Below are 26507 nucleotides of genomic sequence, written 5' to 3'. Positions count from 1 at the left end.
TACATTTTATTAGTATATGAATATATTTTTTAAAATAATTTAGTACAACACTTTTAATAATTATTATTTTATAATAAAAAAAGGTATTCTTTTACTTTAAGTGGAATTTATTTCTTAATTTAAACGTTTTTAAAATTAATATATTTAAAATTATTAAAGATTTAATTCATAATAAAGGTAATAATGCTGGAGAGTTTTAAATTTTCTTCTAAATTTATAATTAATGTATAAAATGAATATACATTAATATTGAACATAAAATTAGTTTTACTACATTTCTTTGTGTCCCTTACACTTTTCCCTATCTTTACCATAGCGAAAATCCACATTCGGGGAAAATGTCAGTTAGCAGCCTCTAAAGGTAGAACATTCTGGTATACCTGTTTCCATTAAAAAAATGTTTTGAAAAAGAGTTTGTTTTGTTACTTATTTGATGCTAGTGATTCTTCAAAATTATTCAAAATAATCGAAATTTGGCCAAAACAACCTTCAGATAGGCTTTTAAAAACATATATGTTTTTAAATGTTGCTGTATATATTTTAAAAAATGTTCAGGGATTCAGCACATTTTTGGGTCTCTTCAGGACTTACCATTTTAACAAAGGTTGCCCTGGCTGGCTGCATTGTACTGTGCCTCATGTCAGAATTATTGGGTATATGACTTCTTTACCCTTGTGTCCATTTTTACTAAAAGTATAGTAGATGTACAAGAATGCCATACTTTTAGAATGAACACATCTCTGCTTTAGCAGAGGTAAGTTTGTCATAGTGGTATTAACAGATTGTACCAGAGTTCAGATCTAGGAAGTGGCAGCCCTACCTCCCTGCACATAGAGGAATGGCCCTGAAATGCCTGCATGACAAGTTCTCCTCTGTAGGAGAACATATTTTCTGTCTTGAATATGCAGAGTTTTGGTTTGTTTAGAATACATGATGGTTAATGGAGAGTCAGACATACCTTTTGACAGCTCCAAGATGTTTTTTTTTATTAAAGTTGCCAGGTCCTCTTCATTGCATTGTATTTAAAATGGGTAACCAATCACACAGCTCAGACATGATATGACCCTGGCCCTCATAAATCTCTGATGACTCTTTTGCTTTGATCTCACTCTGGTGGATGATTGGGTAGAGTGCCTGCTGCAGTGACATGTGAAGCCTGAAGACCATGGGTTTGAAACCCAAAAGATTTAACACAACGTTTCATCTTTTTACACTTAAAAAACTAGTACCCCTGAGCTGGGAAATTAACACATTGTTTTTCCTGACACCAACTTTTAAAAAAAAAACGAAAGAAAATTTATTTTCAGGGTTAAATCTTTACAACTTAAGTACACTTAGAAAGAATTCCAATCCTTTCCCCAATGTGTGCTTCCCCACATTAAAAGAATCAGTTGCCCCAAAATCCCTCTCCTCGTTTTCATGGTTTGTGTCTAATTTACGAGATATACTTACATATCCTCCTCTCCCTGCTCCTACTCCCCATACTACTGCCTGCTTTGATCAGCCCACACATGCATCACAATTGACCAATCATAAAGAATAGCAAATACCACAACATTGTGGGTCTTATTTCAAAAGCCCCTTGCGCCTCCAGTGTGTTACTTTTTATGAGAATCCAGCAGCGCAGACCCATATCTATGAGGCCACGCAAAGCCATTTTGCGTTGCTTCTTTTTATGGCCTCGTAGATATGGTGTTGGAAAGGCATCGCAAGTCACTGAGTTGCCTTAATCTGCATTAGGGAAGCATTCCTTGGGTGATCCTTGGGCGTTGCAACAGCCCTATTTACGAGGATCTGTAAACCTGGGAATGCGTCAAAACTGTATGCCTCCCCAGGCCAAGTTTAACGAGGAGACATAGGCTTATTTACCTTCATAGTTTCATCCTACTAGGTGTGCTGCATGGAAAGAGGAAATCGGCTCAATGAAATGCTTTTGAGCTGGAAGGTATTCCTTCCTGCACCAAAACAATCCTGCCAAAACCGCAGACACCCTTGCACCATGGTGTAAATTTGCCTTCATTGGTGCTAGGCACCAAATTGTGCGCTAGGGCTGGCTGAAAGGACAAGAAGGCACTGTATCACTTAAATATGGTGCATTCCTGCCCTTTCGATTTGGTGCGGGGCAGCGCAGTAAAAAGACTTGCAGCAATGCCCTACGCCAAATCATAAAAAATGAGACTCTGAGTGTGTGCTTTGTGAAGAAGAGATCAGTTGTACTTCTGCAGGACTACAGTCCTCACGTTTATTGTCTTTCTTCAGCTGCTGGTCCTACATCGGGAAGATTGGCGGGGCTCAGTATCTCTCATTGAATGAAGGAAGTTGCATGTCGAAAGGCGTCATACAGCACGAGATGATACATTCTTTGGGGTTCTACCACGAGCACACAAGACCCGACCGCGACCAATATCTGAACATCCAGTGGCGCAACATAGCTGAGGGTATGGATTTCATCCACTGTCCTGTTCTGTAACATTGTAGGTAATGCTTGTGTGACATATAGAATTCTCCGCTTGTCAACGTATGAAGGGGGTCCTGGAAGCAGAGATGGGAAGGTGTACAGTATATAGCAGTTCATATGTTAAATGGTCAAAGTGTGTTTAGAAAATGTCCTGCAAGACCATTCTCTGGCCTACTTTACCTGAATATAAAGGACCTGTAGATGTGCTGTTGGGGGATCTTGTGTCTTTGGGAATGGGCTTCAGGGGAATGTAGAATATGAGCAGCAGATATGCTTAAAGCTTCCAAAAAGATAACATACCAGCTGACCATAAAATCATGTTTAAGGTAGTGTGGCTACAGAAGATATTGTGGACAAAAATATCAACTGTAAGAATATATATATTTCCACACTGTTATATTGAAGCTTAAAATATTGTTCATTATACAATCGTTTTTTATTATGATGTTTAATTGTATTGGATTAAGTTGTTCTTTCATTATTTATGTTACTGTGAAATGTATATATACTATCTATATTAAATATTAGATTATAGTAATTCATCATTTTTCCGATTGTTAGGATCATAGGGAGTTTGGGTGAGGAATGTTAAAATAAATTACATAACAATGAATGTAAATTGATTAACATGTTAATTATTTATGTTTTCAATGGGTATTTATGTGTTTACATGTTTAATACATGTTTACATGTTTTGTAATAATTTCTATTGTGCATTAGGCAGCACACATAGAAGTTACAAAAAGCAATTTAAAGATTGTTTATGTGCAAGAAGGGACACGTTCCCCCACATAAACAATTTTCCCTTGCAAGGCAGACACCCTTACACTATGGTTCAAAGGTGTCTGCATTGGTGCTAGGCAACTAAATTTGGCGCCAGTGCAGGGGAAAATGCAGGGCTGCACCATATTGTTGTAAATATGGCGCAGCCCTGCATATCAGAAGCAGGGGGCCAGAAACGCATCTGTGGTGGCAGGCTGGAAGAATCCAGTCAGCCAGCACACTAAAAGACTGGTAGGTGACCCTCTGGGTGCATGTCATAATAAATACCACAGTGGCATCCGCGTGGATTTATTAAGAAGAGGTGTTTGATATCAAACACCAATATTTTCAGTGAAGCTATTATGTAGCTGGGTGATTCGAAATAACCAGTGCTCAGTACATATGCTTATAATGGCTTCCTGGTCACTTGCAATGTCGTGGCAATGAAACCGGACATCACAGGGGCATTTCTGCTCATGCAGCTATGTCCTCACATATAATATAATTCACTTAGCTGTAGGGATTTAAGGCCTGCTGTAGGGGTGACTAACATATAGTACATGCGGTGTGCATGGGCATGGCACACAGTGAACATGCCATGTCGTGGTTTCAAAATGGTGTGCATCATTTCAGGCAGCCTGCAGTGACAGTCTGCTTGCAATTTGTGTGGGTCCCTTAGCTAGCATAACACATGCCTCAGCCCCTAGGGACCCTCTTTAGTAGCCATGCCCTAGGGACCATGAGTACCATTTACTAGGGACTTACAGGAGTACTAAAGTCCTTGCAAATTGAGTTACAATTAGACATTTACTGTTATAAAGGAAAGATCACTGGCACGTGTGCCTGGTTAGCCGGGATCTAGAGCATTTTCTGTTGAAAAACATCAGTCCTAAGGCAAAAAGAGGGGGTGACCATGTCAAACGGGGGACTTTCAGACAAATGCATTAAATAAATAAAAAATAAAAAAAATACTGGTGAACTTGACAAGTTCCACTGAAACAGAACGTGAAACCTAGTTCTTGTCCCGAAGATGCGGTAGGGTTAAGCCTGTAATCAGCCATTGTTATATTTATCCTGACCGTGTGAAGTTCCAGTGAGAGTAGTATCAAATAACGTGTGTGTCAAGCATCTTCTTTGGAGCACGTGCCGGCGCGGAACAAAAGACTCAGGAAGTGCTTCATGGATGGATGTGTTATGACCCTTCTTGCAATGCATGGCCCTGCACTGCCTGGTCAGGGAGGAGGTATGGATGTGTTATGACCCTTCTTGCAATGCATGGCCCTGTGCTGCAGGGTCAGGGAGGAGGTATGGATGTGTTATGACCCTTATTGCAATGCATGGCCCTGTGCTGCAGGGTCAGGGAGGAGGTATGGATGTGTTATGACCCCCCTTGCAATGCATGGCCCTGTGCTGCAGGGTCAGGGAGGAGGTATGGATGTGTTATGACCCCCCTTGCAATGCATGGCCCTGTGCTGCAGGGTCAGGGAGGAGGTATGGATGTGTTATGACCCTTCTTGCGATGCATGGCCCTGTGCTGCAGGGTCAGGGAGGAGGTATGGATTTGTTATGACCCTTCTTGCGATGCATGGCCCTGTGCTGCAGGGTCTGGGAGGAGGTATGGATGTGTTATAACCCTTCTTGCAATGCATGGCCCTGTGCTGCAGGGTCAGGGAGGAGGTATGGGTGTGTTATGGCCCTTCTTGCGATGCATGGCCCTGTGCTGCAGGGTCAGGGAGGAGGTATGGATGTGTTATGACCCTTCTTGCAATGCATGGCCCTGTGCTGCAGGGTCAGGGAGGAGGTATGGATGTGTTATGACCCCCCTTGCAATGCATGGCCCTGTGCTGCAGGGTCAGGGAGGAGGTATGGATGTGTTATGACCCTTCTTGCAATGCATGGCCCTGTGCTGCAGGGTCAGGGAGGAGGTATGGATGTGTTATGACCCTTCTTGCGATGCATGGCCCTGTGCTGCAGGGTCAGGGAGGAGGTATGGATTTGTTATGACCCTTCTTGCGATGCATGGCCCTGTGCTGCAGGGTCTGGGAGGAGGTATGGATGTGTTATAACCCTTCTTGCAATGCATGGCCCTGTGCTGCAGGGTCAGGGAGGAGGTATGGGTGTGTTATGGCCCTTCTTGCGATGCATGGCCCTGTGCTGCAGGGTCAGGAAGGAGGTATGGATGTGTTATGACCCTTCTTGCAATGCATGGCCCTGTGCTGCAGGGTCAGGGAGGAGGTATGGATGTGTTATGACCCTCCTTGCAATGCATGGCCCTGCACTGCAGGGTCAGGGAGGAGGTATGGATGTGTTATGACCCTTCTTGCAATGCATGGCCCTGTGCTGCAGCGTCAGGGAGGAGGTATGGATGTGTTATGACCCTCCTTGCAATGCATGGCCCTGTGCTGCAGGGTCAGGGAGGAGGTATGGATGTGTTATGACCCTTCTTGCAATGCATGGCCCTGTGCTGCAGCGTCAGGGAGGAGGTATGGATGTGTTATGACCCTCCTTGCAATGCATGGCCCTGTGCTGCAGGGTCAGGAAGGAGGTATGGATGTGTTATGACCCTTCTTGCAATGCATGGCCCTGTCCTGCAGGGTCAGGGAGGAGGTATGGATGTGTTACGACCCTTCTTGCAATGCATGGCCCTGTGCTGCAGGGTCAGGGAGGAGGTATGGATGTGTTATGACCCTTCTTGCGATGCATGGCCCTGTGCTGCAGGGTCAGGGAGGAGGTATGGATGTGTTACGACCCTTCTTGCAATGCATGGCCCTGTCCTGCAGGGTCAGGGAGGAGGTATGGATGTGTTATGACCCTTCTTGCGATGCATGGCCCTGTGCTGCAGGGTCAGGGAGGAGGTATGGATGTGTTGTGACCCTCCTTGCAATGCATGGCCCTGTGCTGCACGGTCAGGGAGGGGGTAAGGATGTGTTATGACCCTTCTTGCAATGCATGGCCCTGTGCTGCAGGGTCAGGGAGGAGGTATGGATGTGTTACGACCCTTCTTGCAATGCATGGCCCTGTGCTGCAGCGTCAGGGAGGAGGTATGGATGTGTTATGACCCCCCTTGCGATGCATGGCCCTGTGCTGCAGGGTCAGGAAGGAGGTATGGATGTGTTATGACCCTTCTTGCGATGCATGGCCCTGTGCTGCAGGGTCAGGGAGGAGGTATGGATGTGTTACGACCCTTCTTGCAATGCATGGCCCTGTGCTGCAGCGTCAGGGAGGAGGTATGGATGTGTTATGACCCTTCTTGCGATGCATGGCCCTGTGCTGCAGGGTCAGGGAGGAGGTATGGATGTGTTATGACCCCCCTTGCGATGCATGGCCCTGTGCTGCAGGGTCAGGGAGGAGGTATGGATGTGTTATGACCCTTCTTGCAATGCATGGCCCTGTGCTGCAGCGTCAGGGAGGAGGTATGGATGTGTTATGACCCTTCTTGCGATGCATGGCCCTGTGCTGCAGGGTCAGGGAGGAGGTATGGATGTGTTATGACCCCCCTTGCGATGCATGGCCCTGTGCTGCAGGGTCAGGGAGGAGGTATGGATGTGTTATGACCCTTCTTGCAATGCATGGCCCTGTGCTGCAGCGTCAGGGAGGAGGTATGGATGTGTTATGACCCTTCTTGCGATGCATGGCCCTGTGCTGCAGGGTCAGGGAGGAGGTATGGATGTGTTACGACCCTTCTTGCAATGCATGGCCCTGTCCTGCAGGGTCAGGGAGGAGGTATGGATGTGTTACGACCCTTCTTGCAATGCATGGCCCTGTGCTGCAGGGTCAGGGAGGAGGTATGGATGTGTTATGACCCTTCTTGCGATGCATGGCCCTGTGCTGCAGGGTCAGGGATGAGTTCTATTCAGCAGAGAGTGTAATATCCGTGACGAGTGTGTGTTAATCTGTTGGGTTATGAGTGCCGGAATTTAACCAAGGTGTAATAAATATACTTATGTCATGGTATTGAAAATAAATGTGGCCCAAGGACATATTATTTAGAGCAATTGTACTAACAAACACATACAGCGCTCAAGTGTAAAGGTCAGATTTGTGTTTATTACTAGAGTACAGTTTCAATGACATAAGGAAACACTTCCCACTGCCTCACAGATAAAATATAAGAATTACTTTACACAGGAAAGCAACTCTACTAATAGATGGGATCTCCTCTGTTTAGTGTGATTTTACACAATTTTGAACAAAGTTAACCCCATGCATGCAGGTTTTAGTTAAATACGTTTCTTAAAAAATAAACTTGTGAAAAATAAATCTATTGTATAAGCAATATATAGAGATGAGAAGAGTATAATAAGCTATAGATCACGACATCTGAAGGTGGGGTGGATGTCATGACTCACTCAAGGCTTCAACTCTCATGAGTCTTAGCCCCTCCCACACTCAACGGTGATGATAAATAGCACCACCATATTCCATCTTGCACATCTGCATATATGATAGATATCAGCTGTATTTGAAGTTAAAGTATGCGCCGTCATGAGCTCTGAGGTTTCTGGATACTTTTGTCTTTAAGATTCATAAAATGTTCAGTGATGAGTGAAGTTGGGGCCGGGGGCACAGCCTTTAACTCTGGTATTTACCAATTGATCTGCTACTTTCAAGCCGAGAGTGCATTTCGTTGACGTCATCGCGGCGACGGCCTTTGACCCCATGTTAGCGCTGTTCTATGAATAGCGCCTCATTTGTTTAAAGTGCACCAGCACTTGTGCTGCTCTTGGCCTCTTTGTGTTAAAATGGTAAGAGGCGGCCAGGCAAAGCCCCAAGTAAAGCCCAGATCCTGCCCTGTGGTGGCTTCAGGGCCATCTGATGTCAGTCTGCAAACACGAGAATTGAACTCTCACAGAACACGAGCAATGACGGATGAAATAAGACAAGCAGAACCCTGCTTCAAGACTCATAATGTTTGCTCTCACCTTCTTTCACCCTCTGGCAGACAGGGAGCCTTTAGTTAGAAGGGAGCTTTCTTTTCATTGGGCAGTGCTAAAATAAAAGTTTTACTCTACCGATGGCTAATTTGTTTGTTTCACCCAACGCAGGTGACTGGAGCAATTTTGCGCTGGATGACGGCAATACCTTGGGCCTTCCATATGACTACGAGTCAGTGATGCACTACGACAGGTGAGGCGCTGCTCGAGGGGCTGGGGGGCTTGAGAAGAGATATCAGGATATGAAAACTTGTGTTTATTAGAGGAGCTCAAAATCTAACTCTGGACCCAGCTCCTTGCATTCTAAAATCCATAATCAATCAACTCTGCCTTATATAATTATAACTAAAGAACCTCCCACCCAATAACATTTCAACCCACACTCACAGGGGCTAACTGTTCTCTCCCCTTTGTTCACCACTTCCAGGGAGACCCTTTGACATCAGGCCCTACACCCAAACTTTCGCAGCTGGTCTCATTGTCAGTTTCAGTTCATCCACCCCCACCTCCCCGATGGGGAACAAGCAGGATGCCTCCTACCCATTCTCTTCCTTTTACCTGAACTGTTTCCCAACATCTATGTTTGTCTGAAGTGATGTTTGAGGAGTGCCCACATGTAGAAAGATTACAGCCTCTCAAGCCAGCACCATTCCCATGACCTGGTACGAAAGATATGTGGGGACTATCCCTCTACTTGCCCAGAAGAACCTTTGACAAACCACCCTTACCTCCATTCCATACAAATCTTCTTGACGAGACGGATGGTGTGGGTGGGTCGGTGTATTTGCTGGTCATTGTGGGGCGAGAGCGAGCGTAGGCATTGGGCGTGGCCCTCACCTGGCTACGCTTCCCATGCACAAACAGGTGGAAAGACACCTGGCGCAGAGACATCTTAAGGATTTAGGGGGCCCTGGGCCAAAAGTAGTTTGGGGGCTCCTGTTCGAACAGCTTCGAATTTATGATCCAATTTCAGCTCTTTAATGCCTTCTTTGGCTACTTTGGCTACGCCCCTTACAGCGCACAGAAAACACTTGCCAAATTCTAAATGTGGTTTCCATCTAATCTTCAGGGTTAGTGATGTGTGTTTCAATTTTGTAACAAAAGCAGCTCACTAATATCACTGCAGCTAATCTCTGTGACACCCTCCCATTTCTCATATGTGAGGCCCTATTTTGATCTAAAACAAACTTTTAATGGATGTTGCATGAAACATAAATGCAACATTTCTCTGCAAAATGTCTGTACTGGACTCTCACACATCCCCATCTTTGAAACAAAAATAAAGAAAACAGTATTTAAAACAATCGTTTTAAGAAATATTCGAGGTCATCTGGGCAAGTCGCTGCTGAACAGAGTTGGCTCTATCCGCCCCCCCCCCTGCCCCCAAAAGTTGGGGCCCTGGGCCAGAGCCTATGAGGGGCCCCCCTGAAAAGCTGGGGCCCTGGGCCAGAGAGCACTTTGCCCATACATTATAACGCCTCTGACCTGGTGTCCAGCTTCTACGGCTCAGGTTCACCCAGCAGGCCACTCGGAGGAGGGGGCCACCTCATCTACCCCCGGGCCAGTTGTGCTCCTGCTGTGAAAAAAGGGCATATAAAGTCCCTTTGTCAATAATTGTTAGTTCTGATATTCCAGATCATGTGGACAGGGCTATCAAACTCTTAGTAACCAAAGCACGACCCACATATTTTCTAAATCTTCTCACCTCAACAGTTCTCTTCTGAGGCGAAGAACCTGCGCTTAGTATTGAAAATGTAGGTTGTATGATATGTCCCTGGCCCCTCCGTTCTGCACTCACTCCTTCAATGAGACATTAGCATCACTGCTATGTGCAGGAGATATTGTTGACAGGCACATTTTGAAGAAATAGGCTAAGGCATTTTCATTTAATTTGCTACCAATCACAGTCATGTGTTGCAAGGTGAATTTGTAGAGTGCTGAGTTTTACCCATGAGGCTATCGAGGTCCTGCCATGTCAATATTATCAGCCGCTTAGGTCGGACGCCCACCCCCTCTGCCTGTGCACACCTGTATCTGCTGCAGTAGCATTGATTGTATCTGTTGTCTAGTCTAGGATTTGCTGTCACAATGTGGTTTCTGAGCTGTGTCCTAGCCATGCTTGTGAATTATATACCTTATCATATAGTGCAATGAGCAGTAGCCCCAGGGCTACCCCTCACTGAGAGCCTTGTGCCAGTTCTGCAGGAAGCAGGTGAATACAGCGCGTGTACTCCCAGTAGTACCCACCTAGGGCATCCACATTGATGACTGGCTAGTGAGGAGGGCTCATCTTCCTTTGCAGCCTCTTTACGCCACTTTACAGTTTTAGTATAGTAGTAATCCCTTTAGCAAAAAAAGAAAAAGGTATGAACTCTCCTAGAGTGTAGCAAATATTGTAATCATTATACACGTCCGAGTAATCACAAGCCAAGATATTAAATTCTTTTAGAGCCTGCAGAATCAATGAAGGTGCAGGTTTGGACCCTGGATCTGACTGCGGAACACCTCATATTCTGAGCCGTGATACACTGTGAGGGAAGTCACTGAAGTAAAAGAAAGTGAAGTCAGGTTCCGTGCCTCGGATAGTGGAGGAGGCTGAGAGTACCAACTGTCAATCAGTGGGAGGTCTTACATTAAACCTGTCCTCCATGATTCTTCAAAGCTGCATTGAGACTTCCCAGTGTCATCTCATTCATTCTTCGAAGGCATTAAAGATGGCGCCAACCTCTCAAGCACTCTCAAGATAAAGAACTACTTGAATGGGGCTTCGATAACACTGACCCAGCAGGTATTCTGAAGAGCGGCGTGGGATGTAGCTGATACATCACTTGGACAACCAAGTCAGAAAGGCCAACAATGATTTTCATTGCTGCTATTCATATCTTGATGGTGGCGAAGTGTCTAAGATTATCTGCTCCATGACAAGCAGACAATGGAAGACAAGTTTGATCAAAGTTGCAGGTTTTGAGAGACATGGTCATGTTTCCTGATCACGCCAGCCAAGAAGTGGGCCTTCTTGATATTAGTTTCAGGCTTTCGTAGTCAAATCAACTATAGTAACTGGGCTCAATGTACATTGTTATAAACCTCAGGTTGTGGGGGCTCTAGGGCAGCCTCCAGTGTTCTTGAGCTTTACTACTAGGACGAATTGTAACTCATTCTCTGTAGATTTTAGTATTCCTTTATGCAAACCAAATGCTAGGATCACTGTCCAAAACTTATATTTCACCTGGTGGACACAGTAAACCACAGGTGACTACACTCGTAGTTGGCCTTCTGTAATTTCACCTTGTGCAGTCTCTTGCTCCATACATTCAAGAATGAACTAAATAAATAACAACATTTAATTGGTTCCATACATTTGCCAGTCACATATCATAACCCGTCTACTTAAGCCACAGCTCCGCTACAGAAAGCCTGTTTCCTTTACTATGTTTAAACTGCAAGGTATTTGACTGTCTAGCACCAGGTCTAGCCTCCTTGTACTTAAGCTACACCTCAACTTGATGAAGCTTGTTTTCTCCACTGTGTTTAAACCGTGAGGTGATTCAAAGCCTAGCATTTGTTTTTGAAGTTTTATATAGTGCAAACTCTACCCGAAGGTATTGGTGAGCTTTTCATGAGTTCCAGTTTGTTACACACACAAGGGGAGAGTAATTGATTAGCCCAGAATCACAAGATCTTGAGCAGACACTGAGACTTGATTCCCCATGTCCAAAGTCAGCAGTTCTGACCCTAATGCCACAACCTTTCTCATCTAGCATTTCCCTTGACCTCTTTACAGATGAAACAGATGTAAGTTTGTGATGCAAGCTTTTGATTGATTCTTACAGATATTCATTTTCAAACACATCTGGGAAACCAAGCATGATTCCAAAACCAAACCCCACAGTAGCAATTGGACAGCGGTATGGACTCAGTAACTTGGACGTGGCTAAAGTCAACAAGCTGTACAACTGCAGTAAGTGCTCACCTCTCGTAATTAAACATAGCAAGCACATGTAGGAGTGAGCCTTTGTTGTTGTGTTAATTTATCATAGCGTGGGGCTGCGTTATGACCAGTCCTCTGCACCACTCCTGATCTATGAATTGGGCTTAAGACAAAATGGTGGCATGCACTGAGACAAACATGGCCTCCCTCATCAATAATAATTACGTTTGAATCAGCTGAGTGCAGCAAATTGAAAGAAACATTAGTGGCTGGAGGGATTCTGCAGCTGACCTTGGTTTCTTGGGATGGCTGTCTACTTCAGTCAAAGCCATACGTTTGCACATGTGCAGTTAAAGTTGTACAATAACGGTAGTTTTCAGTTGGTGAGGGGTTACCGGCTGTTGTGGTGAAAAAGTAAACATTGGTAGTTTCAGGCAGCCCTTTAAAGTCCAGGAGAGTTCACAAAGGTTTTGTCCATTGTAGTATGAGTTGCAAGGAGGGAGGATGCCCCTGTTGGTGCCACCTTTCACTTGTAAAAAACACAGTTGATGGACAGAATGTAGAACAATGTCATACATTCACCCCCGTACAAGGATCTGGGCCTAAATCCATCATTTTTTTGCACTCCACACCACCCTGGGTTAGACACTGGCTGTATGCAAATCAGCTCTGACCCTGTGCCTCATGGGAACAGTCCAGTCCCAACTACCAAGCCATGTCTTTCCCAGACCGGAATCAAGCATCCAAGGACCGGTTTCTGACTATCAGCCTTCATCAGCCTGGATAGCTTGACTCCAGTGGTGTTGAGAGCCTGGGACTCACGTCTGAGTATACCCAGCACACTCGGGGTGAAAATTGCAAAAAACACAGTTGATGGACAGAATGTAGAACAATGTCATACATTCACCCCAGTACAAGGATCTGGGCCTAAATCCATAGTTTTTTGGCACTCCACACCACCCTGGGTTAGACACTGGCTATATGCAAATCAGCTCTGACCCTGTGCCTCATGGGAACAGTCCAGTCCGAACTACCAAGCCATGTCTTTCCCAGACCGGAATCAAGCATCCGAGGACCGGTTTCTGGCTATCAACCTTCATCAGACTGGATAGCTTGACTCCAGTGGTGTGGAGAGCCTGGGACTCACGTCTGAGTATACCCAGCACACTCGGGGTGAAAATTGCAAAAAACACAGTTGATGGACAGAATGTAGAACAATGTCATACATTCACCCCAGTACAAGGATCTGGGCCTAAATCCATCGTTTTTTTGCACTCCACACCACCCTGGGTTAGACACTGGCTATATGCAAATCAGCTCTGACCCTGTGCCAGAATGCCACAAACCGGTCCTCTGTAGCTTGTTTCCGGTCCAGGGAAGACATGGCATGGCAGTTCAGGCTGGACTGTTCCCATGTGTAGAAGTCAACCCAATAACATCATCATAAATATTAAATATTTACATTATCCATATATACAGTTTGAGGCATAGGCAGACAAAGAGTACACCTTGAGAAAGCCATTTGTCACCTAAAATGACGAAGTACATGATTTAAGAGAGCACATTCATTTTGTAATTTGCTAAGATGTGAATTTATAAATCAATTTACTCACATGCAACATTACACCCGTATTGTGTCCTATTAAATGATATTAATTATGCTCCCAGAGGCATTGTGCGGATATGGGCTGTATTAGATAGTGTGGGAGTGCGACCTCGCCATGAATGACCCTAGATTATAGGAAATACTGGTTTCCTGGGGAACTATGTCCTTTATATTCTCACATACGCCAAAAGGTACATAGTGTCTTTCCACCTAGGTGAGTCTGTTTAGCCAAATCAAACCCCGCTCCGGAATCACAGAAGGTAGGTTGGTCGCACTCAGCGTACCAATGGACGAGTCGAACGTGACGCCACTGAGCATCCCAGACTCCGTATCTTTCTGACTCCTTCTCTCTACTGCTGCGGGTCCGTACTGAAGAGGAACTTGGCTGCAGCTGGTGTATTTGGTGAGGGAATGGTTACCTAGTCCTATTTATAGATGTGAACCACCCCTGTTTAAGTAGCAAGTAGGGTTTCTAGGTCCAGAAGAAATGCCACAATCATTTTGACATCCAATGGCATGAAACATGTCGTCTGTTATCCTCACTTAAAAACATGGCGAGACTACTGGGATCTCTATATTCACGTACTACTGGTTTTAATCATGACATGGAACCAACCAATTAAAGTTAATTTAGCGGAGTCCCATAGTTATTTTTAATCCACACATTTCCCACACCCTACTCATCTTGTATATACACCACACATCACACACTCACCCTCTTCATCGACAGCCAAGACCACGGACAAAAAAATCTCAAGCAAAGAACCCCCCTGTGGGGCCCGTTGGGCATTGCAGCACTGGCCCAACGATGAAGCATGACACCTTTAATGGTATGCGAGGGACCCTGCTCCTTATAGAAGCTACTCCCCCCTTCTTATTTCCCACTGCTAGGAACAGCTCACCTCATGGTTATATGTTTCATTTGTTCAACATTTCGTCCATCATCTGTTCTTTTCGCATTTGTAGCCCTGAGTGAGAAGTGTATGCCCAGACATGGGACCTGTGCTTGCTATACCACCGAAATCAAGATAGCATGGCTGATGTAAGAGTAATACCCCCAAAACTGTCCCAGGTTGCTTGTTTCCTGTCCAGGGAGACCCTTGCCTTGCAGTTTGGGCTGGACTATTCCCACAGAGAGCAGGTTCTATACTGATTTGCACATGGCTCTGCCCAAACAGGAATGGCGTTGTAAGCAAAAAAACAATGAATCTAACCAAGATCTGCTGTGACGGGGTGAATGTTTGATTTGTTCAGCATTCCGTCCATCATCTGTTCTTTTTGCATTTGTCACCTTGAGTGGGAAGGGCATGTCCAGAAGTGGATCCCATTCTTGCTATACCACCAGATTCAAGTTAGTCTGGCTGATGAGGGCTGATAGCCTGAAACTGGTCCCCGGACAAATGCTCAAGCTAGTGAGAGCATATGCACTGTGTGAGTAAAGCCATCAAGCAAGAGTAACAGCAGAGCAACAAAACTTACAAAACCCTAAGTGACTGCCTATTTCCACTCCACTCCACCCTACACCTCCAACCCAGAAGCGTCTGTCTTCCAAACTCCCCCTGATGAACAATAATATAGAGTAGCATGGTAGGACAGTGCCATCCCGCCTGCATTGTATATTAAGCAGGATGTTGTACTTCTGGCTAATAATGTATACAAGTAAACATTTATTGTGAGGTCTAACAATGACAAACATGTCCATTAGCATGTGGAATATAACAGTATTGAAGATAGGAAGGATGTCTACAGCTTGTGTCTTTGACTGAGCCTTCTCAGGGCACATAGACTGAGGGTGCCTGTGTCCAATAGTGACAGAACATTTTTTCCTCCAGTACTTCCTCAGCAGTCACCCTCCACATCAGAGGGGTCCGATGATCCACTGACCATGTCCCATCTCTGTCTGGATTGCTGATGCTTTTGACTGCCCACTCCCAGGTTCCGCCTTGGGTTCTGGGAAGGCAGAGGCATCGGATAACCAAAGAGGGGGCATGTGCGACAACTGAGTTCTTTCCACTCCATGGCTCAGTCCCAGGACACCTATGGTGTGGCAAAAAAGGAGTGGCATTTGTAAATAACTTTCAGCTTGGCTGGGATCATGTGTATATAAGAGAGGTACATTGCTTGAAGCTATTGTTTAACAGAGTCAAATGTTTCCATTGTTTCTGAAGCAAACGAGTATAGTTGCGGTCGATAAAGATGAGAATACAGGTGGAACGGTAAAGAATTGTTTATGCTTCCTTGAGGATTGTGTCTGTATCCCAGTAGTTGAGGACCTTCACCACGAACAGTCTGGGAGTGGACCCAGATTGGGGCCGCTGCATTTGGGAGCAATGGGCATGTTCCAGCACAAAATAGGTAAAGGGTTGTTTCCCAGGGAGCAAGGACATAATCCATGCCTCCAGGAATTTTTCGGGTGAGGATGCCTCAACACCTGCAGGTAAACCAAGGAGGCTCAGGTTATTTCGGCAGACCTGGTTTTCTGCATCTTCTGCTTACTCCTCCAACAGCTTAACAGAAGTAGGTGGAGAAGTGTGGCTCACCGGTTAAAGCAGGCAGACCCTGAAGCAGAGGTCAGACCCGGGACCAGGGTTCAATTCCCGACGCGGCAGGGTCTTGAGCTCAAATGTCCACGGACTCGATAATTCTTGCTTCGGTGCCTGACCTAATCATGGGTTCACACTCTGCAACTCTGGGCATTAAGCTTGCTTAATCTCCACAACGGCCCCCCGTGGCGGGATGCCTGGCTTTCACCTTGGGGATGCCCGTTAGGGGCTATCTCACAGGGAAAAGCCAGGACGGGTTCCCAAGGCAAGCGCCGAGATGCCTCCGGGTAGTCGAGCGCTAAATAAGAACATACAAAAAAAAAAAAAAAAGTAGAGAGGCTTCAGGCTGTGATCTTCAATTCATGTATCCCGTATTCTGAAGTTCTGAAATACAGTCCTCATCCCCAGAAACATTTCCACAACAGTACACAATTCTTGGTGGAGGAGGTCAACATCAATCCAGACCTCACTGATCTTAGTTTCCAGCATTGCACTGGAGGCTTCTTTGGCTTGCAGGATAGAGTTGGTGCTAGCCATCCCCAGCAGACGTAGGGATCCTCAGCGAGGAAGTGTTGTACCATTCAATCAGTGTTCAGACCAATGAAGAGGGCGGTTGATCCCTGGCAATAATGGTTGTTAATTACAAGAGATGGGCCCAAGCTCCCACGTGAATGAGGGCAACCTACTTGCACCACAAGTTCTAGGCTGGTGTGAGCATAACAAGCAGTTAGCCCTGTGGGTCTGGAGGTAGGCAAGGGCACGTGCAGAGCCCCACGCCACTGAGGCACGAAGAAGAAGCAAGAGTGGGAGGTGAGAAAGGGCGTTGGGTTCGCAAATACCCCAGTGCACACTGCGAGCAGGGCTAGGCCATGGCCAGCTAGGCGTACCCCACTCACTATTGGGTGGAATCCCAAGAGGCCCCAGGGCAGTCCTGGGCAGGAGCTCCGTCCTGAGCGCAGGCAGTCCAAATCATGCTCAGAGTCTCCTCAGCAGGTGGCAACCCAGCCAGCAGGCAGATTGAGAGTGACGCGGCCAGTCAAGAACTCCACGAGCTTCCCGAACAGGCGTAGCTCTGGAGCAGCTGAGGCACCCAGTCAGCAACTGTAGGCCGCCACCATCTTGGCTGTGAACATGGAGCGCTGGCACACTGAAAGCAGGCACATCTACAGGCAAGGGGCAGCTCCCTTAGAGGTGCAACCGATGGCTAAAAGACCTTTGGGAACGATCACATCAAGCAAAGTCAGCAGTACTGTGAATCTGGATGCAGGGATCTGACATGGGAGCTCTTCACAGAGCATCTGCCATTTTTGGTGGTCAGACCACGAAGACGCAAGAAGATCTATTTTTCATCTCCAAGGTACAGTACATCATCACACATTAGGATATTTATCTCAAACAAACATTGCACAGCAAGCAATCCTTTTTGTTATTTTCACTATAGTGGACTTTTTCTATTGTTTTAGTGAGGACTCCCCTATTTGTTTTTCTTGTCTGTATCCCCATTGTGTTTTTGACCAATTTCATTTTTTACATTGCTCTTTTTTCCTATTTGGTTTCCATTAATGTTCATTTCCTATTGTTTATTCCTTTATAGATATTTTAATTCTGTTATTCATCTGTCAAATATCCATTGTTTTTCTTTTGTTTTTAAATTTAAATAAAAACTGTGCAACAGCCAATAATTCTGGCCTTAATGTGCTAACACAGGTAAATACAACCATGTGCAAATGCTGTTTCTGTGTGTTAATATAATAAAGCCAAACCTATTGACTTTGCCAAAGCTTGTTTCAAACCAGTTGTCAAAGTCCAAGTTTGGCAAGCTCTACCTAAAGTACTTTTGTTTTGATACAACGCTCCATGTGTTTTCTGGCGGTAATCCTGTTGAGGTGGAGGTGCCTTTCCAGTACGCCCGCTTTAACGTTTCTCATAATATGTCTGTCAGCTGTTGATTGGTTGATGTCTTTCTTTAGATCGCTGCAGCTCCCTTCTGTCTGATCCACGGGGATCCTTTTCAACGCCCAACTATCCAGGCTCATACCAAAATGGAGCAAACTGCCGGTGGCTGATCCGTCTTACATCAAACAAGGTGACTTCAGAAGTTTGCATTCTTTCCAGAACAAGTACAAAATATGTTTACTAGGATGATTGTCCATAAACATTCTAAAACTATAAAACAGTTGCATAATAAAAGTTTGGATTCCTACATGTGTAACTCTGTAGGAGGGACTACAACTTACCTTTTGGTCCCTTCTTCAGAGTTGGCAGAGTAGAAGGCCCATTATAAACTGGGGCTCATGTACCTTCAAACTAACATTCAGAGGTGAAGCAGCCACTGACTAAATGTCGTTGGAGCTTTCACCAGCCCCATCTTTTGCTAATTATTTGTGGTGGTACCAGGACTGGCAGCCTTGATGCAGTATGGCATCTGTCCAGTTTATGTTCTGCAGATGTGTATATTCCTTACCTGCACAATTCATATAATTATTTACGTTAAGTGATGTGCACTGTGCCTTCTTGCCACGTTTCAATCAATTTCCAATTACTGTTAGTTGTTTGGAGAGGGACCCTTTCAAATGTGGGTTTAGGAAGCTGGCTCTGAATATGATACTGCCACTTGGTGGCAATACTGTGCACAGAGTCCAGGGGTTCCACAAAAGTGAACAGGGCTCAATGTAAAAACCCAAATTGCTCAATTTATGGTAGTTTGGGGGTGTGACATTTATTACACAGCAGTGATCAATAAAGGACATATAACTCAAGAAGGAGATCCAGACCCATTTTTAGAAACATTTTACTTTGTTGTATTTTATTTTAAGACCAAGACCTTCTTGCTAAGGTAAGTACATTTGAATTAAAGATACTTTTAAGTTCAATTGTCGACAGTGCAATATTCAAACAGTTCGAGATTACTCTGTGTAGGAAATCATTTGAGGGACGTATCAAGCGAGTATATAACTTACAGTTCCAGTCTTTATGTACTCCGCCTATCACTGAGTGCAGGGTTGGTCGTGGGGGACTGGGGCACACGTACGGTATGGATTACGGTATCTTTGTGGTAGCGGTAGTTACAGGCCATACTTTTTACCTTTGAGATCGGTGTGGCAATGATCAGGATCGGTTTCAGCAGGCAGCCTACCCAGTTACTCTCACGGTCGCTGGCGGTCAGTGGCTGTAGATATGATGTGTGTCTGCTGTCGTCAGATCATCCTGGGGAGATTGTGGTTGGGCCGGCAGTGCAGGTGGCGACTGAGAGGGCCTGTAGCAGTAGGGTACTGGCTCTCTGGCACAAAGCTGTGGGCAACTCGGGTCGTGAGGCCGAGACTAACCCTTGAAGTCGTGGAGGTCATCCAATTGTGGTGCTTCCTTCGGGCAGGGTAGAGCCGCTTCAACACAAATGCTGGTTCTCTTTCACAACAGTCTTTGGTAGATCTGTGGTAGCAGTGAGTCGTGTCAACACCAGTGTCGGTCCTCAACTGCGTTGCTTCTTGGAGTTCTTTTGCAGTCACATTGAGTAGTGTCGGTCCTCCCTGTGGTGGTTCTTGGATTTGTTTATTCTTGGAAAGATCCACAAGAGATTGGAGTCTTTATCAAAGGCAGTAGTCCTCCCAGGATTTCAGAAGTTGTTGGCTGCAAGATGGGCGGCAGGTACACAGAAGCTGGAGACAAGCTGGTAGGCTGGAGCCATGGCAGTTGTCTTTTTTTTCTGCAGGGTCATCTTCTTGCTTAGGATGTCGCAGATATGAGGATCAGATCTGGGAGGACCCCCAAAATACTAAATTTAGAAGGCGAGTAGCAGAGGGGGCCAATGCGCAGCTTACCTGGGGTGGCTAAACCCTCTATTATGCCACCCTTTTATGAGAGGCGGCATAGATCTTGACCTAATTGGAGGGATCCCCCATCTACAAGATAGTGGACTGAAAGATGTGCTTCACCTCGCTTTTCCCCACCTTAGGGGTGGGGTTGGCAGAGGTGGGCACATCTCTTCTCTTATTTAATTTTCCCTCCACTTTTCCCATCCAAAGTGAGGATGTAAACCAGGAGCTGTCATCTGCTGCTAGCAGCAGAGGCCGTGGGTCGTATTAAAAAGGCGTGAGGCCATTGAAGCTTCCCTCTTTGAAAACTGGCCCATCCTGGTGGAGGAGGCATGACACCTCTGGACAGATTGTGCATTGTTTCTGGTCCCAGAGAGTAGGGGCTTTCTACCCAGGGTTCAGAAACATGTCTGGTGGTAGCTGGCTGCCTACTACCGGTCAGAGACCAGACCAGGGTTGGTACAGATTTAGTGGGCACTTCTGATGGGCCCTCCGGGTACACAGTACAATAAATCCCATACTGACATCAGTGTGGATTTATTGAGATGAGTGGTTTGGTAGCAAACACTTCTATATTCAGTAAAGCCATCATGTTGCTGTGGAATTCGAGTTGTTGAGTTCCCAGCCCACGTACTCTCTTTGGATTCACTGGTACTTACAATATTGCGAAATGGTGCCCAGTATTGTAGGTGTAAATCTGTTCATGTAATGTAATGTAATGTAATCTATGTGGTCTTGTAAAGCGCACTGCTGCCCTGAGGCGTCGTGGCGCTGTAGACCGCTGGGGAACCCGTCCTGGCTATCCCTGTGAGATGGTGCCTCCTGGGTATCTCCAAGGTGAAACCAGGCCTCCCCGGCGAATGTGGGGGGCCGTTGTAGAGATGAGGTAAGCTAATGCCCAGAGTTGCCGAGTGTGATCCCTGGTTAGAGTAGGCACCGAGGCGAGAATTATCGAGTCCGCTGACCCTGGTCCACGACCCTGCGCGCCGGGAATTGAACCCTGGTCCCGGGCCGTTCTCTGCTACCGGGTCTGCCGCCTCTAACCAGTGAGCCACACCACTCCACTTGGTGTGATATGCCCTTACCTGGAGTATAATGCACACTGCCTTAGGGCTGTGAGGCCTGCCAGAGGGGTGACTTACCTATACGGTCAGGCAGTGCTGGCTGGCTTGGCACCCAGGCAGGGTGCCATGGTGACTTTGTCATTTTCTCCAGTATTGGATCCTTCATAGATTCACATGCTCGAATCAGTCCCCATCGTCATAGTGGGAGCCCCACAGTATTGTATCAAAGCAAACACATTAGCAGCATAGGCTACAATGGCACTAGGCCATGAATTTAATAGCCTACCTATGACCTTGTTTTTAAAAAAGACCAAACTTAGTCACGAAACAATCAGGCAACAGCACCCTCTAGAACCTTCCCTACAGAACCTAGTTCCCTCAGATTTTCTACCGCTTGTCATGTGAAGGGAGTCTCCCTGAGCTATGCTCAATTATTTCTTCTGTTTTCAAGAAATATCTATCAGGTCAGATATATATTCCTTTCTATATCCCCTTGGGACTGTCTGAACATGTCAGACCATACTGCAGGTTCTTCAGGTCATGTAACACCTGTGGCAAAAATAAACTTTACATTGATGATCCTCATGAGAAGTGCTTTTATTTCCTCTATCCTGACCACACAGTCGCAAAATATGGCACGCTTTCTCACAGAAGACCCTCAAGGACAGAGAAGAAAAAATTCTCTTGTGGTTGCAGAGGCTTAAATCTAAAGACAATCCTGTGTCTGAGGAAGAGAGCGATTTATCCCTCATATCTGCCGAGTCGCAATAAAGAGAGAGATCATCAGAGAAGGAGCCTTCTGTACACCCTAAAAAAGCCCTTAAAACCCCACCATGAGACACCTGGTCATTCCAGGAAATATTAGGACAAATCTCATCAGAGATCTTCTTCAAAGGTTCCTTTTGAGCCTTCTAAGTCTTCTAAAAATCTTATTCTTGGCAAAAGGTCTTCAAAATCCCTCCAGTTGATTACAGGATCTACTCAGACTGAAAAAATAAAGATCTCTACATCTTTTAATCCGTCGATGATGACACCATTTACGATGCTTTCCTCAACGACATCTGTGACGCTGACATCTACACTCACTAGGGCGTCATCACCATTGATAAAAACTTAATCTCCGACAGCGTCAACGACTAGCGTTACCTTTAGACTGTTATCGTGAATGGCTTCTAAGTCTCCACCTTCGTCGAAGTAATGTTCATCTAAACGCTCGTCGACATCGTCGGCAACATTTTAGGTTCCCGCACTGCTGACGAAGACATCCAAATCAACAGGTAGCCTGAGAAAGCCACCGTCAACGGAACATTAGTCGATGGCATTACTTCCATCAGAAACTCTGGTTATGTCTGCAAAAATATTTAAATCCTCACCAGTGTTACACCTTTCTTATACTGATAAATCTAATGCTGATGTACTTCTTCCATTCCAAACATCACTAAGCAAGGTATTGCCTTTTCCACCAACTATCCTATTGGAGGATGAATCTGATGAAGAAAGTCTTTTTAGAGCGGCTCATAGTCCTTCAGAATTGAATGTAAAATGCAGAAACTTTGATGACGAAGAATACTGTGAGGAGGAATACCAACATTATCCTGAATATATTCCCCAAGAGCGCTAAATACAAATGCCCATGAATTTGGTAACCAGTCATTAAGAAATGTTACAGGACTACTATAAACAGTTTTTGGAACCTGTTTCTTCTACTCCTGCCCCTCGACTTCCACCTTCAGCTTAGTCTGCACATAAAATGCCCCCTCCTAAGCCGTGCACTTTACAGATTTCAGGAACCCCGCTGTCTTCATTACCTCTGGCAGAAACCCAGATGCATGACCCTGATGTGTCTGACGGGGATCAAGAAGAAGAAAAGGGGGGGGGGTCAGACATTGTGCTTCTTGAGTGGGATGATTATTTAATTATGTACCATCTTTTCTAAGTGCTCCTCTGGTGAATTCCCCTCTGAATGATATTGGCGGTTTCCATAATATCAGGGAGAGGGTGACGAAACGTATTCAATTGCATTTCTCGACCAGACGGTTAGGCTGTTTCATTTATGATTTTAAGGAACCGATTAAAAAATCAATAAGGGCCATCCCTTTGATAGATTTTATTTGGTAAGAACGAGTGTGTAGAATGAGGAGCCCGGCCACAGTCACAGCGGGTTGGATTAAAAGTACAAGCCCCGGGTGTAGCCCCTACATGCCTCATTGGACACCTAAGACCAGATTCGGACATCAGTCAAGCAGCTCAGAGATGTTCTAGGAACCCTGCTATCCCTATCACAGCACCACCTGTAGGGAAGGGCGTCAGCTGGACACGATTGGAGAACGTTTCTCCAGCATGGTTTCATTACCAGTTAGAGCAGCAAACTCTCTGGCAATTCTAGGGAGATTTGACAGGCAAATGTGGTTGGTTATGGCACAGTTCATCGATCTTCTGCCAGAGGATGTTCAGCCCGAGCTTCTTTGGAGATGATAGACTGTGCTGTCAATATAGCTTCTACAGGATTCTGACAGCTTGCTGGAGCAGCTACCCTCCGCAGGCAAGGTTTGTTGAAAGCAACAACATTCAGACCAGAAGTCCAGATGAAAATCCTGGACATGCCTTATGACAGAGGAGCATTATTCGGAAAACATATCGCTGAAGCTCTACAATCCATTAAGGCAGACACTAGGAATATTGCAGTTTTGAAAATAACCTTTTCGGGGAGCTAGAGGGAAAAGTGCATGTTCCCACAGAGGGGGATTCCAGAATTATAGGCAACAATACCAGCCTTATCAAGGGCAATGTAGGCAAACAATAGGTACAACCATTCAGGTTGCCACTGTCCAGAGAAAAACTACCCAATAGGGGCGAAATGTCAACAGAAAGCAATGATCTTTCTTTACTGCCGGCTACCTTCCCCAAATCCATAACACAACTAGGAGGACGTATTTCTTATTACGTTCACCAATAGTCCAGCATAACAACAGAGAAGTGGGGCCTGGACATCATACATCAAGGACATACCCTAGACTTTGTCAGCAAACCTCCAAATTTGCCTTCCAATGAGGTTGTTTCCTCCCCATCTGAAACAACTATTGAAATAAGTCGCCATCATGTTGCAAAAAGGGGTGATAGAAAGGTTTTCAAAGCCTCAACGGTGTACAGGCTTCTACTTCAGTTTCTTCCTGATCAGGAAAAAGTCAAATATCTGGTGCTCATTTTAGATCTTAGACAATTAAACAAATACCTGAAAAAACAGTCATTTTGAATGGTCACCCTACAGGATATCTTAAACCGTCTCAACCATGGGGACTACATGACAGCTTTGGACCTTCAAGACACATACTTTCATGTCCCAATTCATCCCAGCCATCAGAGGTTTCTGAGTTTTCAGGTAGCTTGTACATGCTTTCAGTTCAAAGTGCTCATCTCTCGACTACCCTGAGCTCCAAGAATACTCACCAAGTGCATGGCCCCAGTGGCAGCACATCTGAGGCTTAGCAGGGTTCAGGTTTATCTGTACTTAGACGATTGGTTCATAAAAGCTCCTTCATTCGATCAGGCCACAGTGGATACTGCTCAATGCCTTTTCAAATAGTTGGGTCTCAAACCAAACCTACAAAAATCAACCCTTGAACCGACAACATCATTAATGTTTCTGGGAGCAGTCTTAAACACTCAGTCAGAGAAAGCTTTTGTCTCTCCAGAACGGCAAAACAAGATTAAAAAACTGGCCCAACAGCTCTGGAAAAGGCGGTCTCCTTCTGTCCGACTGTACAAGTCATTTTTGGGAACGTACTCCTCCTGCATTCCTCTGATACCAAACTGCAGACTTCAAATGCGTCCCCTACAGGAGCAGTTAGAAAAACAAGGCTGCAAGTTCTGGGTTCATTCAACAATGTGATTCAGATAACCCCAACAATGATAAAAGCTATGAATTGGTCAATGGTATCAGTCAACGCTTCCCAAGGAATGACGTTTCTCTCTCATGCAACAGATTTTGTCATTACCAAGGATGTGTACCTGGAGGGATGGGGCTCTCATCTGCAGGAGCTATCAGTCAGTGGCAAATGAATGACTGTCGAGAAAACAATGCATATCAATCTCCTAGAATTGAAGGCCATAGCACTAGCACTGTGTTCACTCCTCCCCAGGATTGCAGGCTTGTCTGTACTTATCCGTATGGACAATACCACCAGCATGCACTACTTAAACAAACGGAGGGACAAAATCAGTGGCTCTGTCTCATCAGGCACACGCAATTTGGAATTGTGCCTTACAACACAAGGTACCACTGAGGGCAGAATACGTCCCAGGAGTATCCAGTGTGATGGCGGACACATTGAGCAGATTGACAGCCACTTCTACGGTTCTACAGGACATTTTCTTTCGGAGGGGCACTCTGAAACTCGATCTTTTTGCAACACAGACAAACAAGAAATTCCAATAACACACAAGTTGGCATCCCCAAAGAGGATTGTGGGGAAATGCCTTCTTGATCGAATTGTCGAAAATATTTGCTTATGCTTTCCCCCTAGAAAATGATGAGGGGGCCATGAAGATTAATCCTCATTGCTCCAACATGTCCCAGCAATTCTGGTACAAGGAACTTCTCTTTCTCTTGCAGCAACATTACAGTCCTCTCTCAGCTACTCTGATTCTGCTATCCATGAACAAGGGCCAAGTACTGAATCCCAACCGACTTCTCTTCACTTGCCGGCCTGGATGCTGATGACAATGAGTTAAGAGCATTGAAAATACCTAAAGAGAGGAAATGTTTCTGTATGTGGTGGCAAGAAAAATAATTACACCCATTATTCGCAACGCCAGTGCAGATCCTACCTTATTCCACATTTGTCAATAAAAGTGCACCTGGCAGCAATTTCCTGTTGTAGGAGACCGAGGAATTCATTGTCTCTCTGGTCGGCAAGATTAAACAGTTGCTCAAAGGACTATTTAGATGTTTTCCACTGGTGAACCAACCTCCTCCGTCTTGGCAATTAAACGTGCTATTAAGCCAGCAAATGAAAAGCCTGTTCAAACCAATCCACAAAACACAGTTGAAATTTCTTTTATGGAAGATGGCTCTAATATTTGCACTAACCTTTGCAGACATTGAATATCCGGCAACCGTTCATGCGATTAAAAAAAGGCAACGTAATATTAGGGACTAACCTAAATTTTATACCAGAAGCCCCTTTGGATTTTCATCTCAACTAGCCTATTGCTCTGAGATTTTATTGTCCAAATCTATAGACTATAGCTGAGAAATCCCTACATACTTTGGATGTTAAGAGGTGCATTAAATTCAATTTACATAGAAGAAAACAATATCAGAAATCTGATCAATTGTTCATTGCTAATGGCAATATGAATAAACAACTAACAGTCTCTAAATCTTCCATTGCAAGA

General features: G+C 45.3%; 1 protein-coding gene across 1 annotated transcript in view; it reads left to right on the top strand.

The window, feature by feature from the left end:
- LOC147729347 (astacin-like metalloendopeptidase) overlaps positions 1-26507 on the top strand; it is a 103019-nt gene that overhangs the window by 31273 nt on the left and 45239 nt on the right. The window contains exons 7-10 of the mRNA XM_086959623.1: positions 2260-2438; positions 8266-8347; positions 11988-12115; positions 18205-18320. Of these exons, the coding sequence (XP_086815749.1) occupies positions 2260-2438; positions 8266-8347; positions 11988-12115; positions 18205-18320 (505 nt within the window). The remainder of the gene's footprint in view (positions 1-2259; positions 2439-8265; positions 8348-11987; positions 12116-18204; positions 18321-26507) is intronic.

This window comes from Lissotriton vulgaris, chromosome 2_2 (assembly GCF_964263255.1).
Source record: "Lissotriton vulgaris chromosome 2_2, aLisVul1.2, whole genome shotgun sequence".
In the NCBI taxonomy this organism is placed as follows: domain Eukaryota; kingdom Metazoa; phylum Chordata; class Amphibia; order Caudata; family Salamandridae; genus Lissotriton; species Lissotriton vulgaris.
The sequence above is the reverse complement of the archived record's forward strand: the minus strand, read 5'-3'. Positions and strand labels throughout refer to the sequence as shown.